The sequence below is a fragment of the Carlito syrichta genome, unplaced genomic scaffold (genome assembly GCF_000164805.1).
Source record: "Carlito syrichta isolate Samal-C Ts95f unplaced genomic scaffold, Tarsius_syrichta-2.0.1 Scaffold316502, whole genome shotgun sequence".
Classification (NCBI taxonomy): domain Eukaryota; kingdom Metazoa; phylum Chordata; class Mammalia; order Primates; family Tarsiidae; genus Carlito; species Carlito syrichta.
Window position 1 is genome coordinate 374,179 of NW_007260598.1, and position 18,633 is coordinate 392,811.

At 50.8% G+C, this 18,633-nt stretch overlaps 1 protein-coding gene across 2 annotated transcripts in view; it reads right to left on the bottom strand.

Annotated features, from left to right (window-relative positions):
- The window catches only part of BCAR3 (breast cancer anti-estrogen resistance 3), a 107,563-nt gene that overhangs the window by 46,603 nt on the left and 42,327 nt on the right, over positions 1 to 18,633 (bottom strand). Inside the window, exon 1 of one of the 2 annotated variants that reach the window (XM_008074607.2) lies at positions 2,622 to 2,923. The exons of the other annotated variant lie outside the window; for it this stretch is intronic. Coding sequence (XP_008072798.1) covers positions 2,622 to 2,705 — 84 coding nt within the window. The 5' untranslated portion in view covers positions 2,706 to 2,923. Of the gene's footprint in view, positions 1 to 2,621; positions 2,924 to 18,633 lie in introns of those variants that run through there. 2 annotated transcript variants of the gene reach the window in all.

An 18,633-nucleotide genomic window follows, 5' to 3' on the forward strand; every position in this document is an offset into this window, starting at 1 on the left:
AGTTTCTCCTCTGTGGAAAGGGTAAACGATAGGCCTGCTCAACTCCTAGAGCTTGTTTTGAGACCCAGATGAGACAACGTGTGGCAGAACTCAGATCCTGGAAAGTCTTTTGCAAATGTGACAGGATGATACTATGATCTAGTAGTGCTTTTGTGGCATTCTCACGTATCACCCAGACCCACCCTGCCTCATAGCTGCTTACACGCTACTGGGGCTGCATTCAACATCTAGGGACTGCCAAACTTGAGTGTCTATCAGTGTTTTGGATCTGGAACATCTTCATTACAAGCTTCTTTCTACCAGGCTTAAGCAAAAGATATTTTCCTCTTCCTCCCCACTCCGAAAAAAGATCCAATGGCCTTTTGCACAATGACTGTCCACTGTGAACATCTTTGAGATGTCAAAGTCATGGCTTTGACGTGGCTGGAACGTCTCACATTTGTCCTTAACTCTATGGGGGCTGGCAATGCATGCATGTTTCCAATCCTTCTCTCCCTTGTGGCCTCCAATTTAATTCCTTTCCAGGGTCCTTGTATCAGAGTCCATATGAGGCCCCTAAACACATCCTAAATTCTGCAAGGCTCTGAAAGCACCAGTGTGATTGGTCTCCTATGTCAGAAAGGAGCTTTTATATTTTTAGTTTTCTTCCCATACAACAAACACTATTAATAACATCCCACTTTCTCCAGAGATGATATGGATTAGACCAAATGGAATGTTACCATGGCTACCACAGTTTTATTTTTGGTATAAGAAATTCATGCCAAGGGAAGCAGCATACATGGTCAAGAATCAGAGATTTACTTCCCTTTTGCTATCAGGCAATCAATCCCAATTTAATTTTGAAACTAATTGCAACGGAAACTAATTATGAGCAGCAAGATCCGAAACCCCTAATTAAAATGGGGATCAATAAAGTGATTCGGTTTCATCATCAGGGCAACACTGGCGGGATGAGGGAGTAAGTACAAGCAGGTTTCTTTCCCGAGTAACTGAGCAAAACAAAAACAGGGAAGCTAAGCTCATCCCGAGGGCAGCTGGGGAACCCCACATTGTGACAGAGGCTCCCATTTCTGGTGAGTGAGCAAGTCAGGCCCCCTCTCTGTGCTACAGACTTCAACAGACTGAGGCTGGGGTAGGAAGTCTGGGTGGAAAGGCAGGCATTTCTACCAGCACCCACCCACCAAGAGTGGATGGCTGGCCTGACTAACCCCAGGTGTTACGTGGCCTTTCTATGCATTATGCAGCCTTGGAGTCATCACAGGCATCCAAACAGAATCTCACCCCTCAGACCCAGCTATCTATGGGCTGAGTCTTCACATCCCAAGTGCTGAGTAGCGCTTTTCTGAATTGGCAGAAGTTGGCGTACGGAAGGACTTCCATCAGAGTGCAAACCCGCGGCCAATCCCCGAAGTGCACCACTCCCTTTGGGAGCGCCCAGTCTATCTTCGACAGCTTTAAAATACTGTTAATGGCATGACTTCATCTGCCCCATGCTGGAACGATCCATATTTAGGCCACAGACCATGTGGTCCTAGCATCACTCCCCCAAGCGCAGGACAGAAAGAGGTTCTCAAGAACACTTTTAACCTATGAGTAACTGTGCATCCTCCATCAAACTGTTTGACAAAGAGATGAAAATGAACTTTGCTAAGTGGCTGGAAAGCTACTCTGAATGCCCAGCCAGGAAGCAAAACCAGAGGACGCTCACTCTCCTCTCATCGCATGTATATTTTTCTACCGAGGGGTCTTTCTCCCGCTGACAGGTAGACTTTTTTGTGTAAGTATATTGAGCAGAAAGGAGCAGGTCATCATAGCCTTTTGTAGCCTTCTCAAAGGCAAAGCAGAAGCCCATCCCTCAGGAGAGCAGCTGTGGGATGCTCAAGGGTGGGAAGAATTCCTTGAGAGTTCTGAGTCCTGTTTCTCGGGAATAAGCAAAGTCTACAGTCGGGCTGTGGTCCACAAGACTTTTCCAAGGCAGACAAACCCCATGATCAACAAAAGCCTGTATTAATCTTACTTCTTAATGCATCACAGGCAGGCAATGTAGAACACAGGCCTCATCTTGAATTAGTCATAGGAGGGTCTCTAAATATTTTCATCAAAATAGTGCATGGACATATCACACAAAGCCTCTGACACTCGTGTCTTATAGCAAAGGTTAAAAAGTGAGCGGTAAAGAAAAAGATGGTTCTGAACCTGAAGTGTTTTGAAGGCTGGCTGCAATTTGAAAGGAGCTATTTTGTGGTTTCCTTATATACATTATTGATACACAATGGACCAGCAGGTTAAACCGAGAAAGGGGCTCAGCCAGCCCACGTTCATGACAAATGAGGGAAGAGTGACAGAGACGAAGAGAAGAGAACAGTAGCTCTGTCTTATTTTGGTATAACATTTCAGCCTAAGGAGACTGAAAAACAGCTTTGCCCCAAACAGACCCAGAGCCCGGTTCGGTAAGAGGCCTGCCGCTAGGGGCTCATGAAGAGACCATCAGGCCAAGAAAGCGCCTCTGTGTTTACAGTGATCAAGCTGCAAACTTTTTCTAGTGCCCTTTAGAAAACGAACGCCTTCAGGGCCCCAGAAGAGATTTCTAGCCGTGTTCATCTCCCAGCCACACCTACCTTGACTCCGATGAGAGACTTGCGATGGTAGAAGCAGCACAGGGCTGCCGAAAGGGCATGGAACGCGGTGCATTCCTTCGGCATCTGTCCGTCCTCAGTCCTGGGGACCACACTCGTTCCTCAGGGTTAAAAGAAAGGGGCCTTCGTGTTGAGATCCCAGCCCCCGGCAGCAGCTGAGCCGCTCAGGCTCAGGCTGGAGTGTCCGCTGAGGGAGTGAGGAGGGAGTGAGTCGGCTCCTTCTCTCCCAGGCCCGTCTGGGACTCTTCCCCTCCACTGAAGCCAATACGATCCACTCGCTCAATCCTGGCAGGCTGGTGTCCAGCCTGCCATGCACACGGTGCCAGAAATTCTCATGTGACCAGACTTGCTTTCTGGTGAAATCCTAACCCCTCTTAGAAGAGGCCGTAGGCTTTAGCCGTCCTCTCCATTTAGAGACCTGGCAGGAATCACTGACCCCCCCCCCAAGACAGCATTTCCTTCTCGGGTTGCACCGACCACACTGCGATCTTCTTCTAGTGGCTTTGTCTGCTTCCTTGTCACCCCAGCACCTGGGGCTTAAGGAAGCAGGGAAAGTTGTACAGCTCACACCACCTTGTTATAAGACAGGGGCTCCTTTGAGAAAGGGAGGCGGCCTAAAAGTGACCAGGGCGCGACTCTTCCTGGGAGTAGTCCCAGGCAGGATCCCTGCCTCCCCTCACATGCCCACCTCCAGAGCTGTTTGTTTTTAATTAGGATGCTCCTGGCAGCCAGTCTGCAGCTGATAGCGCTGGCACAGCCATCACTATTGGCAGAGCAATATTGTCGTTTGGTGTTTAATTAACAAGTCTGTCGGCAAACACCCGGAGCACCCTGTGCCCACCCCACCTGGCTGTGCCGTCTGCTGGGGGCACGGGGACTATGTACCCCCTGCTGACCTCACTGTGCAACCCAGTCCCCTCCTTCACCTTAATTACCCATCGCCACTTTAACTGCCCACTCTGCCTAACCTGGATCTAGCACACACACTTGGTGCCCGCACAACCATGCCAGGCCCTCCGAGGTTCCCTGTGGCAGGAGTGACTCCCACCAAGAACCGCAAAACACAGTTAGGGAAGGTAATGGCTTTTCCCCTTTCTTTCCAGTTATGGCGGATGCTCAATGATTCTGTTCTTTTTCCTTTTAAAATCAAATTCAGGTTTCTGCCTGTAACTCTTCCTCTCCTGCCGCTCCAAATATTAACTTTTTGCAGCTCCAACCACTCAAAAATGGAATGTGTCTTGAAACTTTCTAAAACTTCACACAGGCAGAAACTTGTAATGAGGAAGAAACAGAACCTATTCTGTTCAGAAAGGAACACCACCAGACGAGGCATGTGGGAGGTATGAGAAATATCCAGCAGGATTTGCGTCCAATCCTCAGGAGGCCTCTGGACTAGGTCAAGTCTGCCTATAAAAATAGGAAACTGTGTTCCGGGCCCAGTGAGCAGGTATGGAGGGCTGCAGACCTCACGCTCACCCAGGGACAGAGGCTCAGCAGAACAGACAGATCCAGCATGGGGTGGTGCTGTCAGGGCTCCCATGGCACAAGAGCAGCAGGGCACCGACTTCCCTTCTCCTCCAGCTGGTCCCCTCCCTCACTCCATCTCCTCCCCAGGTCTGCGATTCTGGCACTCCTGGGCCCCAAAGCCCACCTGAGAATCTGGAAGCAAGCACCAGGGGCGGCAGAACTCAAAGGGGTTTTCGATTTAGAAAAGCCCTTGAAGATCATCCAGTCGACAGACCTGTCCATGTGCTGACCCACAAGGAAGCGTCTTCTGGTTTGTTCTCTTTCCCGTTATATGGGCTCAAAGGGTACGCCCACTTGAGCAGCCAGGGCCATAGCCCCAGCAGTCTGTGAGGATGACTCCTCAATCGGGTCATTTACCACCACGGGAGGGGCCCACCTGCTATTCCCCGTTGGCAGAAAATAACCAACTCCTTTAGGCTAAAAGATTCCCCCAAGAGGCTAGAAAAGCATCATCTGAAGCCTGGGAAAAGGGAATGCCTTAAATCCTGCACAGAAATTCAAAGAGACTGGCCAGCCAGGAGCCTCTGAATCCTGGATGCCCTTCCCCCACATATATATTACATAGAATTATGCAGTACAGTGTTCCAGAGCCAGGGTAAAAAGAGAACAAAAGACACTCAGGTCACCGTGGGAATCACAGCTTCTGTCGCTGAGGCTTTCCCCGTTTACTAAGAAACATCTACAAAATGCCCGAAGAATTTGTTCCACCAGGATTAACAAATGGGCTAATCTCATTAGGTAACTGCTTCCTAAGCACCTTGTGTTTTCACTACACACCAAAAATAATTTCTGAAGCAGCACTCAAAGGTTTTAATCAATTTTCTCCCAGAATGGCCAAGGAGAGAGACTGAAATAAGGTGTTGTGTTGTTATTGCAACTAAAGATGATAATTGCATGAAATCGCAAAGTGTCCTTCACGGGCTTGTTATGCTTTTAAATGTCTTCCATTCGCACGGATCAATTTCCCTACATTCTCCTTACAATGATTATCCGATTCTAGTGACAAAGAAACAGAAGACCAGAACAGCAGAGAGCAAATGCCCAGGGACTCCAACCTCAGACTGCAGAACTGGGATCCAATCACATAGAAACACAAATTAATGCCTTATAATTAAGCCCGTTCTTCACACAGCCCCACGAACATGCTGTGACCTGGGGCAGCGGGTCACTTTCTGATTATCTGGTAATCAGATCACACCAGTCAAATTTGGGATTTAGAACCAGTCAAATTTGGATTCAGGTTTTCTAAACACCAAGCCCCTCTGGGGACTGGGAAGGGGTGCCTAATGAAATCTCAGGGATGCAGAAGGGAGGACTCCAGCAGGGCAGTCGGGAGGGTCCTGTGGGGTGCTCTCCAGTGCCCCCTCTGGCCACCTTGGAGGCACACCCCCCCAGGGAAACAACTGTGATAAAAGCCAGGGCTTGGGCAACCCCTTTGGGCCCCCTCCCACTGTGCGAGCTTTTCCGTCCTCTCAATAAATCCTGCTTTCAAAAAAAAAGTCAGGGCTGGGCAGCCATGGAGAACCTTGAAGGAAGACCCCATTACCTCAGGTAAATGCCTCCCCTCCCCCTACCCAGGAAGAGGGTTGACGCAGGCCAGAGGACAACCCTGGCACAAGCGCTGCCCTCCACGTGCTCTTCCTAAGGCGAACCCACCCTATTTCGTAACTATGGAAACAGAGCCGCAGACACACGCCTCCGGTGGCCGAGAGCCAGCACAGGGTTCCCTTCCCAAAGCACCAGGGCCCCTGTAGAAGAGCAGGCTCCAAGCTAGGTGAACCCTCTCTCCACCCAGAAATGGGGAAGAGGGGGCGGAAGGAAGTCATGCCCACTGGCTATCTGCTTTCCACCATTTCAGGGAGTCCAGGAAACCCCAATTGCCTGTAGCCCCAAGCCCGCCCCAAAGCCACCCCAGAATCCGGTCCCAGCCTTACACTGAGGCACTCTCCATCACTGTCAAGCAGCCCCGGGGACATGACTGCCCCATGTCAGTGAGCGGAAGGGCCTGGGACCAAGGCTGCGAGGCCTGGCTCTCCCCAACCCACAGCGGCAGGGGGATACCAGTCAGAGGGTGAACCCCAGTCATCCTGATCAAGACAGCTCAAACCCTCTCTGGCTGCTACTAAGATGCTTTACCCCACCCCCCTCCCACAGAGCAAAGCTTTCTGGCTTTTTTCTTCCACTAAACCCCAGCTCTCCGCGAACAAAGACAGCTTTAATGAGCGAGGGAATAAGACCAACAAAACCAGCCCTGCTTCTCCTGGTGTCCTAGGAAGTAGGCCGGGATTAGCCTGGGCCTGCCCAGCCCAGCACCAGCCTGGTATCACAGCAAGGACGTGCCCCACAGGCCCAGTTCTCTGGAGAGCAGCATGGCAGGTGCCTGGGACAGACTGAACAGAAAGAGGGACACATTTATCAGCAGCCCTGCTTCCCGAGGCTTCCCCAGACACCTGCCTTGTCTCTCCCTGATTCTGAACAAGCCAAGAGGAGCCCATGTGTCTGCAAGACACACCCTCGGACAAAGCGCAGGGGCACGCTTGAGAGAGTGCTGCCAGGGGACCGGAGGATGAGAGAGAGGACAGGCAAGGGGCCACCTCCTCTCCTGGCCGGGATAAGCTGCTACAAACTCTGTAGAAGACAGCTCGACACACTGCAAATCTGGCCGAGTTCTTGCTCAAAAGGGAGCTCTGTGGGAGATGGGCGGGGCTGGCCAAGCTCCCTGGGCCCCTTGTGTTGCCGTGGATGAGACGCGTGCTCACCCTGGTGAACAGAGGGAGCATTCAGGAGCATCTGCTGTACACATCTCACTCTGACAGTTTCCCCAGATTCCTCAAGGGGATGAAAGAGTATGGCTGTTCAAAGGTCTCTGTCCGGAAGCGGTATTGATCCGCCTAGCTCACAGAGACTAAGGACAGACTTCGCACACAGTTTTCTCTCTGCTGGACCTTTGTCTTCCTTAAACATTTCTGTTGTTCTAACGAGCTACTAAAATCATGAATAATGTGAGGCAAAATGAGGCACCTCGCCTTGGTTTTGGTTCTCACACCAGCACACACTGCTCCATGCCCCTCTCCACCAAGCCACCTCAATCCGGGAGAGAGCGAGAAAGCGAGAGAGAGAGAGAACATGTCTAGGACATAATCTCAACCCCTCCAGCAGCAGACTCACTACTGGCAGTCTTGGCCTCTCTGAGAGTCTGTAAAAGCATGGGCCCTCCTTCCAGAGCAAAAGGCATACATGTGTGGTGCTTCACATAAAATTCCAGGGGATTCCTGTCTCCCCAAAGCCCATTCCTACATCCCCTGGAGCCTTGCCCACTCGAGGAGATTCACACCTACACCAAGCTTCCTTCTGCTCCACGCTCACTGTGCAGGCATCCCGCCCAGAGTGACGGCTGACTCCTCGACTGCCATTTTGGCTCCTAGATTCTCCACTACACATTTTTCTTCCCCTCCTTCCACTTCTGGTGAGAGTGAGATCTAAAAGCAGCTCACAGGCAGTGACCACCGAAGGCCCGCTGAGGCCCCTCCTGAGGGGTGTATGTGAGGCCCCCCCCGAAGCCTCACCAGCCGGGAGCAGCTGCCTCTCTCCCATCTCCACTGCCACATGTTCTCCTGTATCACATGCACCTCTGCAAAATGGCGCCTCCCAAAACTGAGCTGCGAGACAGATGTCTGCAGTCTCCAAGTGGCTGGAACACATCCTAGAGGTGGGTGGCAGAGGGAGAGCCAGGGTGGTATTCAAAGTATTCCCTGCACCACTAGCTGGGTGACCTCGGGGATGACTTAGCCTCTCAGAGTCTCAGCTTCCTCCCAAAATTACCAGGTTATCATGAGCATCAAGGGAGATACCACACAAAGAGCCTGGCACCCAGCACTCGGCAGGCACTTGGCAAACATGAGCTTCCTTCCTCTCTTTGAAGGAGGGGACAGCGACCCCGGCCTCCCCACTGTTACTGCAGGGCACATGTCCATTTGCATGCTGGGAGCCACCCCCACAAGAAGGGGATAAGGCCACCCACTCCTTGAACCCCTGACTGGCTTCCAGCTGTTACACTTAGGGGACTTTTGAAGCCTGAAGGCCAAAAGAATAATGAGATGTTTAAGAGATTTTTAGCCTTAAAATGTATTCTAGCCTTTAAATTAGAATTGCATATTAAAATTACACATATGGTTTTAATCACACTTGCTCAGACGTCTGGATGATTTTCTACACCACAGTCTGTCATTTTAGGAGTTGTCGAACAGGCAGCAAGTGTATCCACAGCATCTGCCTGCCTGGCCCTCACCCAGGGGACTCCTGGGTCTGTCGACAACCTGCAAGCTCTGGTGGTGCAAGCCCTGGCCAGCCCTCCCCCTAGGAGTCTGGACAGCACCCCTTCTTCCCATTGCCCTGGTTCCTGTCTGGCCTGCGTTCCGACCGGATGCCCTGCAGGATCCTCGCTCTCTAGCCTGCCTACTTGCCTTTGGCCTCCGGTCCAGCCCTGGGGACAGGTCTTCCATTTGTGGGAGCCACCTACCAGGAGCCCAACTCCTTCATGCTTCACCAGCTTATGTCACTGGGTGGCCTGACCCCAACTTTTCCTAGAAGAGAACCATGCCTGGCGCAGCTGCTGGGATGCGGTGCCCCCTTTGCCCTCTCTAGGCTTTCTGCCTGCATCCCAGATATTGCCTCTGCCTAGACCTCTCCTCTCAAGCCCTGCTGGCAGGAATCTACCAGAGCTATGGTGTACTCTTCCAACTGGAAAGGGGACCAGATGTCAGAGTGAATGAACCAGCCTGCAAGGACCTGCCTGACCATGAAGGTAGGAACCCAGGCAAGTAGCGCAGTGGGCACCAGGTGAGAGGTGGCGTCAGCAGACCCATTCATTCCAGCCTGGACTTTCTTCTCTACTGCCAAGCAAACTTCGCCTTTCAATGGAAGGTTTCCTCTTTTTACATCATAAACGGGCCATGGGCATCACCATCTGAGTGATGTGCTGGATGATTCTGCTTGCTGCCAAAACAACTACGAATCAGGCCAGACTAGGTTACCGGGTGGCCTGGGGTGGACAAGGTTTCCACAAGCCACTGGACACTGAGTACAAACTGTTGTGTGAGCGTCTGTTCATGGAGGAGGGGGTCATTACTTTTATCCAATTCTCAAAGAGTTGTGTGCCCTAAGCAGTCCTACTGAGTCAGAAAGACTGTCAGTGGCTGGCAGGGAGGGAAGCGAGAATCCCTGGGGTCAGGGAAGTGAGCCAGGATGAACAGAACACCTGGAGGGCTATCCTGGACACTGTTAGCCCTTGGCAGAGCTGGCGTGAGGAGGGGACAGATCGCCTTGAGGCAAGTGGTATCACAGCTCCTCACAGCTGCTGGAGTGGCTCCAACCACCCATGAGAGCAGGGGGGACCCCTGCACTGAGCTGGTGGAAGGGCTTGTAATACTTAACAGGAAATGTGGGATAGCTATAAGTTAGACTCTCAGCAGCCCCTCTACCACAGACTTCGTGGCTGTCTTCAGTAGGGCTGTGGCAGTCACAGGCGTCTTTCTACGTCACTTGCTGGATGGCGAGGTCCCCAGGAGCAAGCGTTTCTCCAGGAAACTCTGACCATGGTGTCCCATTTTATCCTTACACTAGGAGATGGGTATGAGCACCCCCACGGCACACATGGGACCAAACAGCTCTGGGAGTTAATGACTGAAGCAGCAGAGCGGCTCTACCTCGTGTGGTCAGGAGCACGGAGGACGCCTGGTTGCCAGGAGCACTTCATCTCATGCAAACCCAGAAGGCAGCCTTCTCTCCTCCGACTGACAGACAGTCTTGGCAATGGGAACAGCAGGTCCATCACAAGTCTCCCCAGTTAGAGCCTAGTCCCCTCATAACAGACAGAAATGGGCAGGGCAGGTACAGATGGACACTGAGGGCATAATCCGAGAAGGACCAGGAACCAGCAAAGTCTCACTGTGCAAGGTGCTGCCTGGAGGGAAGGGATGGCTTTGTCATGTGGAGAGACAAGATCTGTGCCCTTCCCTCCCAGGGGGGGCCACTCAGAGGCTCTGCGCATAGAGAGAAAGGACTATATTGGTTTCAACCAACTCCAAAGCGGGCAGCGGTGGGCACAATGCTGCCGGCAGAAGTGACATCCGGATCATCCACACCTGCGCATTCCTCTTGCCAGTGGTTCAAGGACAATACAGTCTCCGGCCTCGCAGTGTGTACCCGAGTGGGCTGAAGGGCCGTGGGAAGGAAGGGAGTTACTAGTGAGAGCAGCGGAAGCCCCTCTGGATAAAGGTGTTTTGTAGCCTACTCCGGAGACGTCCATGAAGGAGCTGAGTTGTCTGGAGTTTTTAAGGATAAAGAAGACACAAGTTTGCCTCTAGGAGAAGGGAGAGGGACTCGTGGAGCTGGAGTGTCCCCTGTCAGAGGTGTAGGGGTGGGTTTTGCTCCCACACCCAGCACCTCTCCCAGGCTAGGGGCAACCACGGACCTCCTGCACACTCAGCCTTGCTTGTGCAGGCAACAGCACCCCCCCAAGCTCCTGGGGATGTTTCCCAAAGGCTGTTCTGCTATTTGGGAAGCCACGGGACCTGCTTCAGAGGTGCTGGTGGATACATGCCCCTCCTGAGGCCAGACCTTACCAGTCCCAATCCCCTGGGAGGGCAGCACTCATGGCTTCTCTCTAGTCAGGTGACAGGAAATTTACATCATCCCCTCATCACATTCAGATCTCCCCAAGTTTGCTTCTTAGACAGCCCTGGGGTAGATGTACCTGGAAGCTTCAGAGCCCTGGCTCGTGGTCTGTGGTGCCCCACCAGAGGTTCCTTTACCCCTTGCTTTTGCTCTGCTTACCTCGGCCAGGACCCCAGCTCCAACCCCGCCCTCCAGTGTCCAGCTACTGAAGTACTCATTGAAATGAAGGGTGCCCCTGTCTGTGGGTCTCAGGACCCACATCCTACTTATCATCATTATCCCAGTGCCCAGCATAGCACCTGGACACGATGGGCCCACTGAACACCAGGAAGCTGCACAGGGATCCTTGCCCTGGGGTCCACAAATACCTTGGGAGTAAGATGCACAGTGTGCATGCATATTTCTAGAGACGTGGTTCTCATCTATTTGCAAAAAGGGAGGGACCCTTCCTTCCCCCCTAAAATAGTTAAGAATATACAGGCACAAGGACAGCATGCCACAGGGAGGGTCTGCTCTCACTGGGTGGACCAGCCTGCCATCCTCTGGCTGGACTGGGGCTGGTTCCCATTTCAGCCCCAAGAGTCATCTTACTCTCTCAAACTCTCTCAAACTGGATCCCAAGTGGGAGAGGCTCCCAGAATGCCACGATGCCCAGCTCACGGCACTTGTGCTCCACTCAGGTCATCCTGAAAGCACAAGATAAGAGGACTTAGCCCTGCTCTGCCCAGGCTGCCATGCAAACCCCACGAGAAGACGGGGGAGGAGATAGAGCCAGGACGGACTCAGCTGGACCACACAGACCCTTCGAAAACGCCCACCTGGGCCTGGGAAAAATAGGAACCCAATAGAGACTGGTGGCCCCAGGAAACAGCTCATCAGCTTCAGCATTTCCGCACAAAAAGCTCTTTTGAGAGTGTGAATAGGGGCTTTATAGAGTAAGTTCTCATCCACAGCTAATAAATGTGTGAAATGGCCTCTCAGACCAGGTTCCTGCAGCCTGGACACTGAGGTCATTCAAGAAACAATTAGATCCCATCTGGAGAGAGCTGAGACTCCAAAGGAAATTGCCTCGAAGGGCCAAACAGCATGTTCTCATTCCCAGGGTCTGACACATCCTTATCTCCACTCAGCTGAGTCCACACTGGGAGCACAGAGCAGGCAAATGCCGGGCAATTAATAAAAGCTCAAGGATCAGGGGAGTGTGCATTTCCAGCTGGCCCTGGGTACATTATCCCTTAAAGGAATTTACCCCTTGGCTTCACTTCCACATACAAGCAGAGCGTCTTTGCCATAACCCAGGTCTTGGCCTCGCCATGCTTTGAGTTTTCACGGTTTTAATATATAGCAACTAGAGAACAGCCACCACTTCCAGCCCAGCGCTTTACAGTATGGGAGGAGCAACCAGCCTTTCTCTTCTGAGACATTCTGTGCCTGTTGCTGGGTTTACGCTGATGGCACATGGGGTGGGGGGTTTCATACCTTGTGCCTCTGTTTAACGCAAGTTCATTATGCTGAATAGAGGTAGTGTGTCCTGAGGTTTCTCAGTCCGCCCAACTGTAAGGTCTGGGCCCTTGCTTCTAGGATACATGGTCTATCTTTTTCTTGTTTTTAAACAAAGCTTTAATGTCTTTTCTATATCAGTAACCAGTCTCTTTAAATGTAAATGCCATTGTTGGGTGAGCTGGTTTTAAAAATAGGCTTAGTGAGAGAACAAGAACATGGGAGCAGATGAGCAAGAGGGGGCTCTTCTCATTCCCAGTGTTTCTAGAGCTTTAGGCACTGATACAGCGGGACCCTCTGGTGGCAGTGCTCAGTGCGTGGGCTGCAGGCCATGGGTTTTCAGGGAGTCAGGGGGGCGGACACTGATACTACGGAGACATTCTGTGCCTGTCGCTGGATTTACACTGATGGCACATGGTGGGTTCACACCCAGTGCCTCAGCACAGAACAGGGCAGGAGCACCAAATGACACCAGTAGCCACTGTACTCCTGACTCCGCAGGCCCTCAGCATTTACAGAAGTGCCAGCGTGACCTTGGAAGTCCTATGACACCAGAAAGTCGTTTGCTTTACTGGCTCTCGGCCCTGGAGCAGATCTCTCTGACATTTCGTGTGGCACGCAGGAAGGGTCAGAGGACACCCCTGCGCCCCCAGGCCTGCAGCGGACAAGGAAAGTGCTGGGTGGCTGAACCACAAGCTGCACTAGCTGCTTGCCACGGAACACCTTTCACTTCAAAGAATGTCTGACAAACTTGGTTATTCAGACGTGGGCATTTATTTGGCAGCCATTTTCTGAAAAATGAATGAAATTTTTCATTTTCTGGAAAACGAAAAGTGAGCCTGTTACTTCAAGGGAAACAACTAATGGTGTTTGTTGCCAATGATAAAATTCCAGGTTTCAAGTGAAAATCTGAATTTTGAAAAACTTGTATTTATGACCATGAATTTGACAGCTTTCCAATATTGTAATGACTCTTCAGATGAGATCAGTGGTCATATTAAGAATATGAGTTTTTGATATGATGCAGTGTAATATGTTAGCATTTGTAAGATCTGCGTAACTTGATAAACCAATATTTTTCAAAAGACCAATGCATGATATAAAATCATTCACAGGTAAAAGATTCATTCTGATTGTAAGACAGACCAATGGATTTTTAAGGAACTAGAATAAAACAAGTTCACTGATACAGTTTCATAGTCCATATTACAATTAATCTTTAAGGAATGACAACTTATCGAGTTCTAGCCTGGCATCAAAGAAGAGTAACGATAATGATTGAAGAGGTCATTAAAATACTCCTCCGTTTTTGAACTGCAAACCTGTGCAAAGCTAGATTTTTTTCAGACCACTGCTCACTGCAGCCTCAACCACCTGGGCTCAGGTGATCCTTCCGCCTTGGCCTCATGAGAAGCTGGGACTACAGGTGGGTGCCACCATGCCTGGCTAATATTTTATTTTTTGTAGAGTCGGGGTCTCACTATGTTGCCCAGGCTGGTCTCAAGCTTCTGGCCTCAAGGGATCCTCCTGCCTCGGCCTCCCAACGTTTTGAAATTATAGGAATGAGCCACTGGCCATTAATGTTATTTGTAAACAAATAAACACGGAGTGTCCATTATCTAGAAATGAATTAAATATATATTTTTAAATATTTCGTTTAAATTTCTAACATGATGAATTATCAATAGCTGTAAGTTCTATAACAAAAGCTTTTTACCATTCTCCATAACTGTAAAGAGGTCTTGAGACCAAAGAGTTTAAGAACTTCTGCTCTAATATTTAAGCTGTTTGTTTTACATAATTTTGACTGAGCCACAAGTTTTCAGTATCTTATCTATGGGGTAGACTAAGGCATACAAAAAGGACTGTTTTTATTTTTTATAAGTAACTCCATCATAAAAACACAGAGAAAATTTAGAAACTGAGAGCGATGTAAAAAAAAAAAAATGTTTTGCCAGGCTCGGTGGCTCAGCCTGTAATCCCAGCACTTTGGGAGGCTGAGGCAAGTGGATTGCCTGAGCTTACAACCGGGCAACTTGGCAAGACCTCATCTCTATAATAAATAAAAAATTAACTGGCATGGTAGTGCACTCCTGTAGTTCCAGCTACTTGGATGGCTGAGGCAGAAGGATTGCCGGAGCCTAGCAGGTCAGGGCTGCGGTGGCCAGGAGCAGCCACTGCACTCCAGTCTGGGTGACAGAGTGATAATCCAACAACAACAAAAAATGTTTTAAAACCCCTTTTTGTCTCCAGGAAGTTTTATTTTGGCCTGTTACATGACAATCACTCTGCTCCCAGATCATAATCTTATGACAGCTCTTACACAAGCATCCCCAGGCCATCCTAAGTCACGCCAGGGTCCTTCCCATTCCATGCTTGACTCCCTCTTCTCCCGTCCTCCAACCCTTCAGGTTCCAGAGGCTCTGCTCCACACTGCACGTCCAGGGACCCTTCTTCACCACTACCTGCTACCACAGGTCTGACCACATCCTCTCTTACCTGGTCATCACCGTGGTCTCCTGACAGGTCTCCCTGCGTCTGCCCCATCCCCTGCAGTCCGGCAGCCACACAGAAGCCCAGACTAACCTGAGACGGCCCCCACCTCACTTTGTGAACATTCAAGTCACGCAGGCCCTGTGCAATCCACCTCGCCCACCTTCGTCCCCCCTCAGATCGGCTTCTGCCACCCTGACGTCAGTGAGCGAGCGAGCTCCTTCCAGCCCTCCAACCTCCTCATCCATCCATGGAAGAGGCGGGCTCTGGATTCATGGCCTGGCCCTTGTCCTCTCTCTTGTAGAAATCACTGTTGGCTTGCCTTTCCGCTCAAAAGCCACCTTCTCGGCAGGCCCTTCCCGCACCCAATTTTGAACCCGATGCCCCCCGTCCCACATCCCCTAGCAGCCCCCCTTGCTGAGTCTTCCCTGCTATTCGCTGGCAGGCCTGGCTGGTGGGCTTCCTGCATCTGGGTCTCTTGGCTTCCCACTTTCCCACCCCCAAACACAAGTTCCATGGGGCCAGGGATATTGTTGTGTACCCTGCTGTCCCCTTGGCCCTAGAACAGTGACCAGTACATGGTAGATACTCAGCAAACAGTTATTAAACTAACCACAAAACTGTTTTTAACCGATTTTTTTTTTAAACCCAAATGTCAATAGGGAATCTGTGAAATGTAACCGTACTTCATACAATGGGTTACTGGACAGCCATTCAGAAGAAGGCGGGTCCTCCTATTTAGCATGAATTGACGGCCAATGAAAAAATACAAGTTGAAAAGATTCTGTAGTTAGATATTATTTTGGCAATAAATAAATAAGTAAAAATTTCCCAAACTCAAGCCTCTCGTTCTTTTCATTTGATCATCTTCTCAGAATTTCCCAGGAACACTTGAGGCTTCCTCGGTCTTTTCCCACTCAAGAAATACAGAGCACCGCCTGCTTCCCCGGACCTCCTGCTGCTCGTCCCTGCTCCAGTCAGCCGCACGCGCTGCCCCCAGCAGTCTCCAACGCGCTGGCGTCCACCTTCTGCCTCACCTAATGCAGTTTCCTTTCTGCCAAGCTGCCAGTTTTCCCAGCCGTCAAGTCACAAGTCAAATACAGATTCTTTCAAGGAAATGTCTTGGTTACCAAAGGTAAAACTTCAGGCCAAATGCCAACTCCCTGCCTCAAAATCCTCATACAGTGTCCCAGCATTTAGAGCTCTCTGTTCAACAACATTAGACAATTCACCCTAATAAAATTTCTTGACAACTTTATTCTGCCTTATATGAAGCCAATGAAAGTCACTTGCCTTTTTTTGTATTCTGAACACAGTCTTTCTTTCTGAAGTTGAAATATAAGGTCATGACACACTATTACATTTAATATTAAAAGGTCTCAGAATATTTAGAAACGGAATTGTTATCAAATGCTGCACTGTTGTGACACTTGACTACCACTAGAGGGTAGAGTGTAACAGCAAACAATTCTAACTCCAAAATTTCTTTGGTGCTGAAGTTGCTGGGTCCCCATGGCTGATCACAAGATCTCCTGAGGAACACAGAGAAGTTGCCAGAAATGCACTTCTAAGAACAGTGCATTTTCTGCTTATAGATGTGAGCATTTAAGGTGACAACCGTGACCTTCAGTTTTTATCCTGTAGCAGATGGGCAAGAGAAGCTAGACTGAGGTCAGGTGTGGGAACCTCCATGAGGACTTGAAATAACAATCCTGATGAATTTCTGGAAGATTTTTAGAGACGCTGGTGTTACTTGCTTTGGGAAACATAAGTCTCTGGAACAACCTCATTCCCCTTCTCTGAACTTAAACGCCCTGGCATCTGGTTGAATGTGGTCAGTCAGTCGGTCACTAGCTATTTATTAAGAGACAAGGGGCCGGGCTCGGTGGCTCAGCCTGTAATACCGCGCCTTTGGGAGGCTGAGGTTAGTGGATTGCCTGAGCCCGCGGGTTCGAGACCTGCCTGGGCAGCAAGACCTCATCTCTACAATAAAGCAAAAAATCAGCCGGGCGTGGTAGCGCATGCCTGTAATTCCGGCTACTTGGAAGGCTGAGGCGGAAGGATCGCCGGAGACCAGCAGGTCGAGGCTGCGGTGGCCGGGAGCGGCCACTGCACTCCAGTCTGGGCTACAGAGTGAGACTCTAACTAAAAAAAAAAAAAGAGACAAGGGAAGCTCCTTGCCCTCAGAACTTACACACCAGCAAGAAGTGTTGTTGCTGTCTTCTAAGATAAACACAATTTGGCCCAAGTGCTCTTAGGATGATAGAGTAATGAGACAGGACTGGGGAGCTGCATCGAGCAGGAAGTCAGGGAAGGCCTTCCTGAGGCAGGGGAATCCAAGTCAAGACGAGCCAGCCACATAGAGAGCCCCAGCCCCATGCTAAGCGCTCTCCAGGCACCACTTACTCCTCAAGGTTCCCATTTCCTGTTAAGGAAACCGAGCTCCAGAGAGTTTCAGTCACTTTCCCAAGGCCACACAGCCGAGAAATGGCTAGGGCAGGGCTCTGCGTCTGCCCTAGGACTGCCGTAACCAGTCACCACACACCTGGTGACTTTAAGTAGAAATGTATTCTCTCCCAGTTCCAGAAGCTAGAAGTCCGCAACAAGGCCATGCTAGCAGGGCCGTGCCCTTTGGAAGCCTCCAGGGGAGGCTTCCTCCTTGCCTTGTCCCAGCCTCGGGTGGCCGCTGGCAATCCTTGGCATATAGACACATCCCTCTGGTCTCTGCCTCTGTCAGCAAACGGCGCTCTCCCTGTGTCTGTGTCTAGATGACCTTTTTCTTATAAGAGCACCAATCACTGGTGGGGCCCATCCTAGCCCAGTGTGACCTTATCTTACTTTGACTACAATCGCAAAGGCCCTATTTCCAAGTAAGGTCCCCTTTGTGGCAAGTACCATGACACATCTTTTGAGGGGACACAGTTCAACACACAACCGCATCTAACTAACACTCACTCCAAACCATGTGGCTGGTCTGCCTCAGAAGAATCTTCTGGTCAAGGGAAGGGCAAAGATGCAGGGGTAGCAGGGAAAGCTGAGATGGTGGCCATACTGACTGAGGCGGACGACAGGAGATGAGGTCAGAGGCTGGCATGCCACATTGATTTGGAGTCCAACTATGGAGCCGAATCCAGTTAGTTGAAAGCCAGAATCAGTCCTGACTTGCCGGTTAGTTTTGCAGGTTCTTCACCACCTCTCATACAGTTTGGGTCTCGAGAAGTCTCTTCCTAGAGCCAGGAAGATGGCACCTCAGCTTCCAGGCTGATGTCTGTGGCCCCTGAATACAAATTCACACAGAACGTGAATCTAGCCTCCTTCAGCTCACCAGGCAGACAGGCACCTCCCGAAGGCAGCTCCCGGCTTTGGCTCTGTCTTAAAACTGTCAAGTCGGAAGGCCCAGGGAGAATTCACTTCTCGGACTCGGGACACGAGAAAACCGTCTCAGGTTGCACTAGCAGAGCAGTGTGTGGCCTGAGGAGTCATCCAGACAAGACCCGGCAGGAGCACTTGGGGTGGAGGGCCCATACTGCGCCACACATCTGCTCTCTGTTGGAGTTGAAGATGCCAGAACCAGCCGGGTCTACAGAAAGACGCTGCTCAGAGCCGACAGGTCCACCCCACATGACGCCGAGATGAACCCAGGTGCTGCACAGCATGACAACAGCACTGTCACCACGCCTGCCAAGGACTGCCTGCCATGTCACCAGGCAGGAGACGCAAGGCTGCATTGTGGAAGCATCAAGAAAAGGCAGACTGTGGTGAGGAAAGCCTGCTGTACATTACTGGGGAGGCAAAACAG